This window comes from Aptenodytes forsteri, unplaced genomic scaffold (assembly GCF_000699145.1).
Source record: "Aptenodytes forsteri isolate BGI_AS27 unplaced genomic scaffold, ASM69914v1 Scaffold155, whole genome shotgun sequence".
NCBI lineage: Eukaryota > Metazoa > Chordata > Aves > Sphenisciformes > Spheniscidae > Aptenodytes > Aptenodytes forsteri.
In genome coordinates, this window is record NW_008794446.1 from 1,734,100 (window position 1) to 1,749,603 (window position 15,504).

A 15,504-nucleotide genomic window follows, 5' to 3' on the forward strand; every position below is an offset into this window, starting at 1 on the left:
CATGCTGGAGCAGTCTGTTCCTGAAGGACTGCATCGTGTGGAAAGGACCCACGCTGGAGCAGCTTGTGAAGAACTGAAGCCTGTGGGAAGGACCCATGTCAGGGAAGTTCATGGAGGACTGTTTCCTGTGGGAGGGACCCCATGCTGGAGCAGGGGAAGAGTGTGAAGAGGAAGGAGCAGCAGAGACAACCTCTGATAAACTGACCATAACCCCCATTCCCTGTCTTCCTGCACCTCTGGGGGGGAGGAGACAGAGGAAATCAGGAGTGAAGTTGAGCCTGGGAAGAAGGGAGGGGTGGGGGGAAGGTGTTTTAAGATCTGGTTTTATTTCTCATTACCCTACTCTGATTTGGTTGGTAATAAATTAAATTAATTTCCCCGAGTCAAGTCTGTTTTGCCTGTGATGGGAAATGCTGAGTGATCATCTTGTCCTTATCTCGACCCACGAGCGTTTCATCATATTTTCTCTCCCCTGTTCAGCTGAGGAGGGGGAGCGATAGAGCGGCTTGGTGGGCACCTGGCATCCAGCCAAGGTCAACCCACCACACTGACAGTTAGAAGAGTACTGTGATTCTTGGATGTATTAACTACTAAAGGAAGAAGAAATACAGAAACTGTTTAACATTTGTGTATGGAATGGGTGAGAGTGATACTAAAATAGTAGGTGCATTTCTACTATCTTTATTTTTTAAAGGATGTCAAATTAACTGAAGATGGCACAGAAATGACCAACACAAACTGAGGACCAGAAGAAAAAGAAAAGACTTGCAGAAAGCGATGTTCTGATTAGGATATTGAAACACCATCACAAACAAAAAATACCAGGTGTTAAAGAGCTCTGCACTCTAAAGGGACAGGCACAATAAGCAGTAGTGGATGAGAGCTGAAGTATATATGGGAAATAAGGCACAGATAAGTGATAGGGACTGATCAGTGAAGCAAAACACTAAGAAACACTTGTCCTCTCCAGTGCTTTCAAACCAAGACTGGATGCCGTTTCTGAAGGGTATACTTTTCCTAACCAAAAGTTATTGGGCTCAATACAGAAGTAACTGGAGGAAACTGGGAGAATCTTGCAATCCATAGTGAGTCTGATTAAGTGATCTAATGATCCTTTCAGCTTAAGTGTTATTAGGCCATGAAAATACTCTTTGTGGTAATAAACATGCTGTGTGAGAGCTAAGAATTTCACTGAATTTCAGTTCACCACACTTCCTTCAGATAACCCAGTTAAGGATGTGGGTTTTGTACCCATGGCTGAATAGGCAGGCTCCCTAAACCCACAGATGTTCTGAAACCTGTGGGGAAATCCTGCAGATCACAGACCCTTCTCAAAGGCTTCTGGGCAGAGGCCCAGAGCCTCTTGTTCTGCAGTAGCATGTTTCCCTTGAAAAGTCTGCCCCCATATGCTGTTGGTGCACAGCAGGGAGAGGGTAAGCAAGGCAATACATATAGGTAATGCGTATAGGATAAGTATTAACTGATACTAAAAATTTCTGTGGTTTTCAGGAGGAAAGAGCAAAACTCTAAAATGCAGGAGGCAAAGTGACTGAAATTAGCAAGCTCTGGGTTGATAATTTTCTTATTGCTAACAATTTTTCTTTTCAAATATCACTAGTGGGAAATGCCTCTTCTTCTATGGAATCTGGAGATAGCCCAATGTTGTTGCTGGATGTTCAAAAATAAGTCCTATCTTTCAGCTGGACTGGACACCAAAACAGTTTATCCAAAACTGTGAAAACACTCCAGCAATGAATGATTAATCTTAAAACACAGATTAGTATCATGTATTATTATAAACTTTAGAAGAAAAAAAATTCATAGCGCTGCAAACTCTTATTAGTCATTCACTAAACCATGTGAGTGGGCTATTAATGGAAAGAAGTTTATCAGCTAAGAAATTTCTCATTCTGTTGCACAACTTCTCTCCTCAGATTAATAGACATTAATTCCTACATAGAGCAAAAGCCATTAGCTTAATGAATTGCTTGAGAAACAACTACACAATCATATGCTATGAGTAGATGCTTCTGCAGAGTAATGGTATTACATGTTGCAAATGTTACTAAGGTGGCAGTCACACATTTCTTCCATAGTTACTTGAGCTACAGATGTTTTCAAAGGAGTCACAATTCTTTTGTAAATACCTTCCCTGATATCTAGTATTCCAAGAGCAATTTTGCTGTTGCATACCACATGGGATCATGTCCATACTTAATTTTAATAGCAGAACGTATTGATGGATGTGGTTGCAAAGTATTCTATACATAAAGTTATTTCATTTTTCAAACATTATGTTACAGTCATGAATAAAAACAAATAGTAGGATGTGATAATCATCTGAATGATCCTACCTTCTGATATAGGGTGATAGTCTTCTCCAGAAGTAGCAGATCCATCCTTTGTATGAACTCTCACCACAGAAACCTTGGAAGTGTCTCCCAGACGAAGCACTGGGATTTTTACAACTGCTACTTGCCTTGTGTCCTTTGGTTCACTCACGCTAAATTTGGTCTCACCAAACTTAATAATAGCCTCTGTAATTACAAGAAAAATGTTTTTAGAGCATACAAATGGGCTTCTAAAAGCCAATAACAACAAAATAATTTCTTACTGTCTGCATCATCCTGAATCTTTATCAGCGTCTCATTTTGTTCGCCAACAGAAGCACCAAAGGAAGAATCGCTTCTTGGAGTGCCAAGAACCAGACGTAGTTCTTCCTCTTCTTCATGGAAAGTATCATCCATAAGCACCAGTGTGCAAGGCTTCTCAGTTTCACCTGCAATCATTCTGAAGGTAATATCATGCAGAACTTAAGTGTTCTTTGCTCTATTACAGCACTTCTCTCCAAGCTCAAGGAACCAGAGGCTGCTTCTGCTGGCTAAGGCATCCACCTTGACACCATGTAAGTTAGTAAGTAATGACAATAGTGAAAGCAGAATTAGTAATCATTACCTTTCTATGGAAACTCATTAAAATGGAATCACCCATTTTGGGACTTCTCTAAGACAAGTTTCTATTTGGTACAACCACTTCACATGTATTGTTCCTTTTGTTTTATCTTAGAATAAAATACTCCTTCTCAGTGACCTCTCCCACAGTGTGCATTTAAAAAATAAATAGTTGCACAAAGAAGCAGAGTAATAGAAACTTTCACTAATACTAATGGTAATTTTGTCCTGGAGTTTTTTATTTCAACTCTCTTTCGATTGGACACGCTCCAACTGTGTGGACCTTCACTTATATTATTCCATTTGATTTTAATGTCTTTTAAACTCCCACTGATTCCAAGTGACAATGAATATTGCCTTAAAAATGCTTTGGAGTTGCAAAATGCTCCATTTGAGCGCTCACAAATCAATGTGCCTAGACTTACTAGATTTTCAGAGACTGTGGGAAAAAGGCCTTGTCTTAGGCCTTCTACAAGAGCAGCAAGAGTTATGAGTGGTGTGCAGAGTGTCTGGCTCCCAGTGTCTGACTTAGTGAGCTCATCATCATGAGAATGACTCCTACATCCCTGACAAAAGGAACAGCACAGGATATGAGAGAGATGAGGTCAATTTACAGTATTTTTTCATCATTATACAACCAAATATGATCAAGGCTATTCAAGATGAAGAACCAGACCAGGATGCTACCTGTGTTCATTTTCCAGGATCGTTTTTTCCCCCTATAGAAAATAAATTGTCCATTAGGAGGAGAAAAAGAATTCAAAATATTCATCCTGCTCATTGTCACATGGGAAATGTGAAAACTGTACTGAAACTGCCTCATATTAAACACACCTAAGAAGCTTATGGAAACAAGATATGATTCTAGCAGACCTCTTTGCTGCTTGTCTTCACAGAGAAATGGTAGAGCGACATTCAAAAAAAGAGGAAAGGCACTTCCTAGGGGGCCCAGATCCATTAATTCCAACAAGTTGGACCCTCTTTCCTGGTTGCACAGAAGCAATGGCAAAGGTATAGAGTACATAACAGCAAGAAAAGCTGAGGCCAGCTCTAAACAAAGATAGACTGAACAACTCACTTTACAAGAGAACTATGATAAATGTCTACAGAAATATGAAGGTCGTCATTTCTGTGATAAGGGCATACCAAGGATTTCATGCTGATGACAGAACTTGTTTAGGGCTTGTAAAAAATATTATGCGTGTGTAAACTTAAAAGACTAAAAGACTAAACTGTCTTCTGCACAAATAGAAGGAATCCGGCAATATTCTTTCAAGGTAGTAACATCTGATTTATTTGTATTTCCCCTCTGATGTGAGTTATTAAGTACCTGATATTGGTGAACTGCCTTAGGAAAGCCTTGGTGAGAAAAAAAAATTCAAACAGAAATTAGAGAGCTATATTCCTGTTGAAAGATCTATTACTCATTTCAGTGCAAGTCAAATGTATTTACCAGAAATCTGCTTAACAAAGAGCAGAGCTTCTGAAGCTTCCTTTCTGACAGCAGGTCTGTGCTTCTGTTATTGTGTTATGCTGAACCTGCTTTTGCTATCAAAAAGATCCTGGCACTCAGGCTGAACCTATATGAAGATATGTCCCTTTGGTTCCTATTGATTATCCCTCTAGGTCAGAAGTGAAGCAAAGAGAGACAACATCATTTCAGTGCACTCTGCCCATTGTGTATGGAAAAAAGCTTGGTTTTCCAGAGTGGTCTTTTTGGCACTACTTTATGAGAAGACACAATTAAAACAAAACAAATAAAATAAAGCAAAGCAAAACAAAACATGGTAGACTAAAGGCTTCTAAAATAAGATCAAGAGCTTACCAGGAAGGAATGTGATGATGGAACTGTCAGTATTAGGACGTTCTTCAAAGTCCATCATTACCTGAGCTGAACCTTGCCTTGTATAGCATCTCACAGTGGATGTGTATCGGATATCCCCACTCCTATATATCATGGCAGAAATCTGTCCATCATTTTCATTGCCTACATATACAGATTCTTTAAACTGCATCTTAGGCACTGGGCAGAAAAACATAAAAAGCATGTGTGAAGTATAATTGCAAAAGTTATCATATCTTCCCTCCACTATTTCAAATTTAGTTATGTTACATTGCACCAGATATATAACATAAGCAGTTAGACAGCAAATGACTTAACACATCGTCTGTAGCTGAAACGGGTAGACTCACTGGCTTTGGTGTGATTCAAAAGGACAAGTGCTATTTCTGTACTGCAGTCATCCATCTCCTGCATAGATGTGAAAAGGTAAAAAAAATTACTACTCACAGTCAGACACTGAGTCATTAATGAAGATGGTGGCCTTGCTGGGTTCTCCAAGGGCAGCATTCATGGGCATCCTTAGCACAAGCTCAAACTTCTCAGTTCCTTCTAACACTGGCTGTCCAAGGTCATCCAGAATTACCACATGAAACGTCTGCATATTGACTCCAGGGGAAAAATCTAAATTACGACTGATGCCTACATAATCTACTCCAGCTACCAATGGAAAAGAGATAAAAAAAACAAATTAATAAATAACATTACATATAATGAAAAATAAAAATATCTATCATTAGGTAGTTAATTGTAGGTAAATCTATTTTTTCTTTAAATATAATTTTAAAATTTGCCAAATTCTGGGAGTCATGTAAAGCAAAAATATCTTTTGACCATCTAAGTTGGACTATACAATAAAACAAGTCGATATTAAGCTACTTTTTGCTTAGCGATTCAAGTCACAAAATGGGGCTGATTCTGTTCTGTTGTAAACCAACAGTTATTCCACTAAAACTAATAAAGTTTGTTTTAAGTGAGAAATGAAAGTGAGCAAAAAGCTTTGAGAGAGACTCTGGAGATGAAGCAAAGTCTTTTGGAAAGAAATTTCATATTATTCTGTAACAAAGATGGAAGTTTTGAGACTTATGTAAAAAGGGAAGGAGAAAAGGCCAGTGAGCTGACTGTAATGAAGGGAAACTAAAAGAATCAAATTCTGCTCAGGCCATGTCAGGTGAGGTCTGGCACCTTAATGTTAAAGACAGAGTGATCTGGGTTTGGTTTGCTTTTATGTTTTGTTTTGTTTTAAGCAAAGCAAGCCAATCCATAACAAGCCAATGAGAAGAAAGCAAACAAAACAAGATACTGACTAAAACATGACACTCTATGTCAGAACTAAAGCATTAAAGGGATTTAGGACTTCAGTGAAGGACTGAGTTTTAACGTTCATTTTTTGAGAGAATAAGCAGCAGAGCTGTTGAAACAAAACTTTGGGGGAAACAGTTTCACTGAAATTGAAATAAGGTTTGGAATTCTGTGAATGTGACAAAATTTGGCAAGATTAAAGGCCATCATGAGATGGGCACTTGCCTAGAGTCCCTGCCGCTCTACCCCAGAGCTAAGCCTCTAAGGCAGGATGCCAGGACTGGCAGCTCAGCGCAGCAGATCCATTGCTGCACTGTGTAAGACCAAGAATCAGGTTCATGGCTTTACAGGCAGCCAGCCATGTCAGAGCTTTCAGGCTGCGACCAACAGACTAGAGACCCCAAGAGCTGTGCCATTCCCAGTTTTGAATCCTAGAGGTCCTGGCACAATGAATTAAGATTCTTGCTGTAAGGAAATATTCCGCACCCCCTACCCTGAAATAAAATAAAATAAATATTCAGGATGAGATGAAGACATGAGATCATATAAAGCAAGTTTAGAAATGAAGTAATCATATATTTTTTTCAGATGTCATAATTTTCTTTTTCATGAGAAATATGATGTTTATCATGTTATGTATGATACATATATATGATGTTTAGATATTCCTGAAGTAACAGTAAAGTTTTACACAATTTTGCCTCACTGAAAATTAGTTGAGAAGATAACTCTACTGTCCAGTTACACTCAGGATAAGCATCTAAGGAAGATAATTTTTATGCTGTCTCTATACGAATGTCTTAGTTTTAAACATTATGGTTTGTGAAAAAAAAAATAGAGTACACTAACACTTGATTCTGCAGACAAAGGTTCTGTCAAAGCATCACTGAACCACACAGCTGTAGCAATCCTCTTGCTGAACAGGATACTAGATAGTAATTTCTCATTGCCCACAGTAAAAATGAGAGGAGCAAATTCTGCATGCTGCCAGTGATTATAACTCTGTGCCCAGAGTATGCTGTTGAGGCAGTAATCCACTGCCTTTGTGGGATAGTGTTTTATATGAGGATTTGAAAGCATTTCTCTTAGTGCTGTACTCCACAGTTGCTCCTACTCCTGTTTCTTTGAGAGAAATTCCGTAACTACTTAATTTGTTCTAAGAAGAAAGGTCTGCTAAGAGCAAGAGACATAGAAATTTTATCTTATGTAGTTGAATCTATATCAAGACCAAATGTACCAGCATTTGCTGTTGAGATGTATTATGAAACTAGAGCAAAACAATAACTTACCCTCTGCAGTTATTGGTTCAGATTTGCGAGACCTCACTGTAACAGAGGCAGCTTTAGACAGATCAGTTCCAGTCCTCCAGACATGTACCTCAATATAGCCAGCACTCTCATCAACATAGTATTCATCATTTCCAAAGTAGAATGCTGGTTCTGGTGAAAGAGGAATAATGTCCATAAATGTTTCTTTACCTTACGTTGAAGGTAACAAGAGACCGTAAAATCCACATTAGACAATGGAGAACACTTCGCTCTTCTCAGTAAAGGAAATAAAACTGTTTTTTTAAGGTTTAGAATTTTTCTAGGTATTTTTGGCTTATTTTCAAGTATTGGTTTGCCTATTTTGGGACAGCAATTGTTATATCAGCACTGTGCTCTTTTTCTTGCCTCTTACATTTTCAACTTTGTGTGTCAGCAGGTATGAATCTGTGTGCAAAACCAAATGTGTTATCTCATTAAACTTATTTGAGCTGAGTCCTGTGCACAAGCCAGAAAATTCCTTGCATTTTTCACTTTGGTGCAGACAGACAAAGGTGAGTATAAATAATGAAACCTTAACTTGAATGTTCTCACAGATTCCTGTTTCTAAAACCAGACTGGAACATGATATATAACTGGAGCTGCTTTTGGAAATGTTTTCCAGCTAACTAAAGGGGCAAATACTTAGTTTTAGTTCCCCTGCATCTAGCATTTAAAACAAAATCAATCTTATTTCATGTAAACTGGAATGTGAATAGTCTTTTATCTTAATATTTAAGTTCCATAGTTTATAAGAAAGAAGAGCAAAAAGCAAAGGAGGTTAAGTGTTATCCCACTTAACAGACATATTGTTTATCCTCATTTTTTCCTCCCTTTCCCAGTTTTTCTACCCACAGCAATTTCACAAAGCAAACAGGCTTAAAAACACAGCCTGGCTTCATCGTGGATGTATATCAGCTCCCCTTTTCTATCCCTTCCATTCCTGTTTCAAACATGTAAGAGTAAGCACACACAGCCAGTGCCTCAGTTTTCCCATCGTGCAGCAGAAATCATACCTACCTTCCCCAACGGTTGAGATACAATGTGAAGACCTACACAAGTTCTCTTTGTATTTCATCACAATTTTCTTACGTTGCCTAGTGAGAATTTATTATAATCATGAGGTTACAATATCACAAATGTGCTTGAAAATACCATACAGCATATGGCCAACTCCAATTAAGTTGACAAATACCATAGCAATTAATCAGTGCTCTATCAGTGGCACTATGAATACTTCCCCTTCATCAAGCATAGAAAAAAAGAAAAAATTCAAAGGAAATGACTGGAAAAGTTTATGGTTCCACAGAGTTATGCCTAGCATACAGAAAAGGTACAACTTACCCAAAGGAGGAGACATAAATCCTTTTTAATGGCAAGTGGAAGTTGGGCCCATCTTTTCCATGATTCAGTCAAATTTTCTTAAGACTATATGTACGTTGCAAAACCTGACTTCTATTACAGTGGTTTGGAATTGAAGAACCTGCTTTGGACTACAACTGAGCTCAATAAAGCCAAATATTGCGAAGACATTGTGTTTTGAAGGTTTTGGAGAGGCTTGTAGGATAACTAGACAGACAAAATACTTATGTTTTTCTGAAGTACTTGAGGACAACCTGACTGGCTACACAGTGTATGGCAACAATCTCCTCTGTAATAGATTGCTTGTTTATTTTTATAGAAAATTGAACAATGTAAAATAGGAATTTAGTTAAAACTAACCAGAAGTAATATAGTTAGTTACTAATAAGCCAAAACTTCTTCTGAGAAGGTAGCAGTTAATAAGTATTTTGGAATTGCATTCAAGAGTTAAATTGGAAGTTTTGAAGAAAAGAATTTTCTCTTCTGCTTTCAAGATTTTTCCTGTATTTCACAACTGACAAAATAAACTATTAAAAAACAAGCAAACAAACAAACCCCCTTAATATTCCACATCAGTGAAACAAATGCCTCTCTGCTTATCTGCTAAAACTAAAATAAAGGGTTGTAACAAACTGATGGAACTGAATGTATTTACTGAAAAATAGCGCAGATTCATAGACCTGCTTGCGCATTATCAAGGTCATCAGCCTTTGCAGGATGAAAGACAAACTTGGAAAATGTCTAATTTTGGTAGATGAAAAGGCTTTCAGTTCCAACTTAAATTTTTTTATTCAACATTTTGTGTATTTAAATGTGTGTGTGTTTGTGTGCACAGACAGACACACATCAATCTTGCATTATTTGCCTATAGGGACTGGGTTGTCAGCAGTTGCATTTATATTTGGGACTGTGAAGCTCTTATCTGAAACATTTTTAATAGGTGAATAGGATACACTCTCTGGACCTTTTTGTATAACTACTATTAACTTTGATGAGAGTTCTACTTACAGGGACACTGCAGAACTGGATATTAGATCTGCAAAGAAATGTGCCATTTGAGACATACAATGATCTTCTAAAATTTTCAAGATGGACAAAGACTCATCCAGCCTCTAGAGGTTAAAAATACAGAATGCCCACTAAGACCAAGTGCTTATGAATATGCCAACAGTTAGATAAAGGCAGTTAAAATATTATGAAATCTAATACATGTCATTTCTTAAACAGGTATTCTTAAAGTTTAGCACACTTTCCCAAGTCTAATCTCGTTCTTATAAACCTGTTCTCTCTATATTGATGTCCCAGTAGTTCCAGAATTAGATCTGGACTTGGCTGCACCTCATTTTAAGCACTTAAGTGAGAGGTACTCACATTTACAGCCTGCTTGCGCTCAGTTTGCGAGGACAAAGAGGCCATTCCAGGAGGTTTCCCAGCATAATGAGCATACAGAAGGAGAGGTGGAATGGCTCACTCACTGCAGCGAGAAAAATCTGAGGAGATCTGGAAGCATTCTCTTCTACCCACTGACTACACAGGGAACTTAGATGATCTGCCTTAAACTAGATGGAAGATATAAAAGAAAATGTTGTTTGTTTCTTGTAGTGTTATCCTAATGCTTGCTTTACTGCTGCTGAAGAAGAATCCTCACCACGCACTGTTTGTTCCTGTAGTCACAGCCAAATGTAAAAATGCCTAAACCCTCAGTTAGCTTGCCTTGTATTCCAGAGTGAGTTTTTCACAGTTCTTGAGGCATGTATCTTCAATGAAAGACACATTCTGCATGGTTACCCATCCTAGGAAACAAATCCTTACACATGTTTTGTAAGTTCATTTCCTGTAAGCTGTGTTAGTAGCTCCCCAGGGGAAGTAGCAAAGCCAAGCTACTAACAGGGAAAGCATTGTCTTTCTCAGGTCACGTCTGGAAAACACTCTGCTCAATGACTGTGGGCTCACTTACAGCAGATCTTTAATCTAGTAATCACTCTGAAGAGAGACCACTGCAAATTTAATGGTTCCTCTTACAGAAATAAGAGGAAGGTTTTTTAGAGATTTTTTGTTCAGACCCACAGATTTCACTGGCATGAAGTTACAATAATCAGAGGAGAAAGGTTAGGAGCTTTAGTCCCAGGTTTCTTGGCACAGAAATGAAATCTTTGTCTTGCCTTTGTACTTATACAGTCAGAAGCGTATATCAACTACAGCACTAGTCAGTCATCAAGCAGGAAAACAAACACACTTATGCTGTTAGAAATAGGTCTATCTTTGAACGTATATCAGAAAATCAATGCGATAGCATGAAAATATTTATTTCCAAGGAGACTTCTGTTTTTAAAATTATATCCTTACAATCTGCTTTAGAGGGACATGGCAAAAGAGTAGGTTGGTTGTAAGATAGGCAAGGTGCCACAATCAGTTTGGGCTGCCAGTGCAAATAATACGTAAGGCAGGATAGTTAGGACAAACACAGAAGAACAGACTCTTCTGTGCTGACACCTTGATAAGCCTTAACACTAAAGTGTTTTTCAGTGACATATGCTTCCAGTGAGAGATACATATATATATATATATATGTACATATTCTCAGGAGAAGAGAAATAATAGAAGAAAACAGACCTGCCACTCTGACATATTTAGATATTGGAACCAGGAGAAGCAGTCATTAGAACTGAACTCATGGTTGATCTTTTCTAGTGGTGTTAAACCATTTATTCCTAAAAGCTTTTGCCTTTCTTCTTCCCATGCACAGCACAAATAAGGCTATGACGTGAACATTATGAGTTGCCAGAGCTAGCAGAAATCTGCTGTGGTAATGCAGAAGGTGCAAAACAGTGCTTTGTAAGCCTACTAGCCTGTTCTGTTACAGTCCCGACATGTTAGTGCAATGCTAAGTCCAAAGTAATGAGCCCTGATGGTTGACACAGCTAATGAGCTTGGACATAACGACAGACAAACATGGCCAGATTTCCTCTGGACCTGAATCTGGCTTATACAGACAACGTATACATCCCTACACAATGCTTACTTGCATTTCAGTATCACAGCTAGCATGAAATGACTGAGCTGCTGAGTCTATAACACAAGAGACTCCACCCTTCCGAACATGAAGCGGGTGAGTTGTAGATAGACCAGTTAAGAACAAGAGTTCCATTAAATTTGAGAAGGAATGGGCATTTACTGTCTAATAGCAGTAAAGGTCAACTTCTGTAATCTCTCTCATATATGCATGTTAATGGGAGCAAAAGAAAAGCTCAGAAAAACTGTCCATTACAAAAAGTTTATATTATATTATGAAAGTGGACTTTAACATCTGAAACTAGGTAGCACCATTCTACAGCTATTTACACATACTTGAAGCTATGCAAGCAACTGAGCTTGCATTTAGCACAATGAATTTAATTTGCCAAGTCATTTATTTTTGCTGAATGCTGTAGAAGCAGGGGTCAAGATTACAGTCAGAGCTCAGTTCTGGAGCAGGTACCTATTGTGCAAATGCCAATAGCTTTTTATTTGATGTGGTCAAAACAGATTACTTTTCAAATTCGTATGTTGTAATCTTAACAGCTTTCATCTTCTTAGCACTGTTGTCATAACTTTTGCAATCAAAAAGTAAATTCACCTCAGAATCAAAATTACTAGTTGCAGCCAAATTGCCACACACATTATCTCAAGCAAATATTGTCTGCATTTCCATTTGTCTCAACAGCCCATTTCTGTCTAGCAACTTACAATGATTTTTTAAAGGATACCGCAAACATTATAACAGGTAAAAGGACAGACTCAAATTAATGCAACCTTTACCAAACTCAGTTCTATTTTGTAAAAAAAACCACACAATTTTTTTTAATCTACAAAGGCAATGCCATACATTGACTCGACTGGTTCATCACTGAATTACTCTCATTTTACGCAGCTTAACCCCATAATTTCAGCAGAGTAACACAGTGTGAATCGAGATCAATAACTGCTATGAACAACATTATATATGAATCACTTTTAATTAATTTATGATACATACTAATTCAGTATAGACCTTTACATTTTAACTCACCCTTTATGTTAAACTGCATCCATGCTTCAATTTCTCTACACACAGTACCATCACAAGCAGCACCTGCCTAGCAGGCCTGGAATCCACATCTAACCTCTCTGCTACGTGAATAAGTAAAACTCAAATGTGAGCAAAGTAGCACAGTAAAGGAAGTAGACTACAGCCCTAGCTGCAAGACTGAGGAGGGCAGTAAGATTGCTACAGTGATACTCCGTCTCTGATCACCTACTCTTTCCTTCTTGTCAGTCCCATCCCTGCTGCAAGGACAGCCTGCAGTGTACTTTGCAGCCTGAAGAACTGAGCTAATTCTGATTTTGCTTAATGTCAGGTTGCAATTCATAATGGTTCAGTATTACTAGATGAGCTACAGAGTATGCCTGAACCATGGAGAGTAAAGACATCTGAGTGTATGAAGCCATGCTGTAGCTCAATTTGTTCAAGATGTGTGCCTTTAAACTGAAGATGAATTTTTCAACAATTAGTTAACTATTACAGACAAGATGGTAATGAATAGTCTTAAGTTGTCTCCCAGCCATAACTGGCATTTCAGGAGAAAGGCTAATGTGTAAGGTTGACTATTACAAGTGATCTTCACTTGGAAGCAATTCATTTACTTTTGTTGGTTTGCTGAGAAACATTACCTTTCCAAAATACCAAATTCATATATATGTGAACTAACATATACGTGAAAATATTTATCAGTAGAAGTAGTATTGTTATGATCCTTGCACGCACCCTCAGGATATAACCTACAGACCTTGATATCACTGGAACTATCACAGGTGTCAGAGGAGCTTTTCCTATGTTCAGAGTCTGAGGACAGGGCCAAAAGATTTTTCCTGCTACAAGTACATCAAGCTCCAATCACTTGCCCAAACTATTCCATAATCCAGATAATTGCCTCATTTACCAATGTAAATAAAAATATAAAGACTAATAGCTGAAGAAACAAACCCTTTGGAATTTGGGGACACACCCAAACATGATGGTGTTGCCTGCAGCAACCATCTGACTTTCACATACCTTCTTCCTACTGGCTAGACCTCCCACAGAGCATGAAACGAACTCAGAATCTTCTACATGTTCTATTTTTCAAAAGAATGAGATTATTCTTATGTAAGAGGCCCAGGAAATGGCATCAGTAACAAATTCTCAACAAACTGATGAAACAGAGGCAGGCAGATAAATGGGAAGGCTTGGCAGTAGTATTTAAATATACCACACACAAGGTACCTCACAAGGAGGCCAAGCATGAAGGAGCTCACAGTCAGTGATTCACACGAGATAACAAATGAGGACTCCTACAAACAGAAATGGTAGGAGAAGCTGAGCAGCATTTTAGAAATCAGGCTACATAAAGACATAGCATGTAGCCATTTCTAAATATGTTTTTCACATTTTAATTGAGTAATTAGTTTACTACTGGGCCTTGCAGAAAAATCAGTCTGTAGAAACGGCCTGTGTAATAAGTGTATTTGCAAAAACAGAGGTTTTCTGAGAAGAATATTTTCAATTTTTCTCTTCCAAAGTGTGTTTCTTACACCTACACTCTCATAGCAAGAAACATGACCACAAAATCACAATAGCTCATTCTATGAATGTTTTATTGTAACACCATCCATTTAAATCATGACCCTGATCTCTAAGATTTTAAAGCCCAAAGTCATAGTGATGACAATTATGTTTTCTCATCAGCTGAGGTTTCCACTGGTTGGCAAGTAGTACTAGTAAGGCTTTTGAATGATGAACAGGCATTTTGTTGTTTAGTGATGAGAGCTGATAGGAAGATGGCGAGGAAATTGTGGAGATTCAATAGCAAAGACAGAAATCCTGGACCTTCATAAAAGTAAAAGCTTGCTGAAAATGGGTGAGCTCCTTATGCTATGAAAGCCATTAGACTTTGAGAAAAAGGATATAACAATATTCTAAAGGTCAAAATAAATCCAAATTGTGCATTTTCTGAGATTAATTTTTCATAGAATCACAGAATAGTTTGGGTCAGAAGGGACCTTTAAAGACCATCTAGTTCCAACCCCCCAGGCATTGTCAGGGACACCCTCCACTAGACCAGGTTGCTCAAAGCCCCATCCAACCTGGCCTTGAACACGAGCAATGATGGGGCATCCACAACTTCTCTGGGCACCCCGTTCCAGTGTCTCACCACCCTCATCCTAAAAAATTGCTTCCTTATGTCTAATCTAAATCTACACTCTTTCAGTTTAAAGCCATCGCCCCTTGTCCTGCCACTACAGGCCCTGGTAAAAAGTCTCTCTCCATCTTTCTTATAAGCCCCCTTTATGTATTGAAAGGCTGCAATAAGGTCTCCCCAGAGCCTTCTCTTCTCCAGGCTGAATAACCCCACTCTCTCAGCCTTTCTTCACAGGAGAGGTGTTCCAGCCCTCTGACCATTTTTGTGGCCCTCCTCTGGACCCACGTCATTGCATTCACAAGAGGGGGAGAATCCCATCCCTCGACCTGCTGGCCACGCTTCTTTTTATTCAGCCCAGGATACGGTTGGCTTTCTGGGCTGTGAAGCGCACATTGCCGGCTCACGTCCAGCATTTCCTCGACCAGTACCCCCAAGTCCTTCTGTGCAGGGGGGGGATACCATTTATCCCCCAGTCTGTACTGATATTGAGGATTGCCCCAACTCAGGTGTAGGACCTTGCACTTGGCCTTGTTGAACTTCATGAGGTT

The 15,504-nt window shown here is 38.6% G+C and overlaps 1 protein-coding gene across 1 annotated transcript in view; it reads right to left on the minus strand.

The window, feature by feature from the left end:
• Positions 1-15,504, minus strand: part of FREM2 (FRAS1 related extracellular matrix protein 2) — a gene marked incomplete at its 5' end in the record, with an annotated part of 140,994 nt that overhangs the window by 32,160 nt on the left and 93,330 nt on the right. The window contains 5 exons of the mRNA XM_019474842.1: positions 2,355-2,537; positions 2,615-2,779; positions 4,777-4,974; positions 5,242-5,451; positions 7,383-7,532. Coding sequence (XP_019330387.1) covers positions 2,355-2,537; positions 2,615-2,779; positions 4,777-4,974; positions 5,242-5,451; positions 7,383-7,532 — 906 coding nt within the window. The remainder of the gene's footprint in view (positions 1-2,354; positions 2,538-2,614; positions 2,780-4,776; positions 4,975-5,241; positions 5,452-7,382; positions 7,533-15,504) is intronic.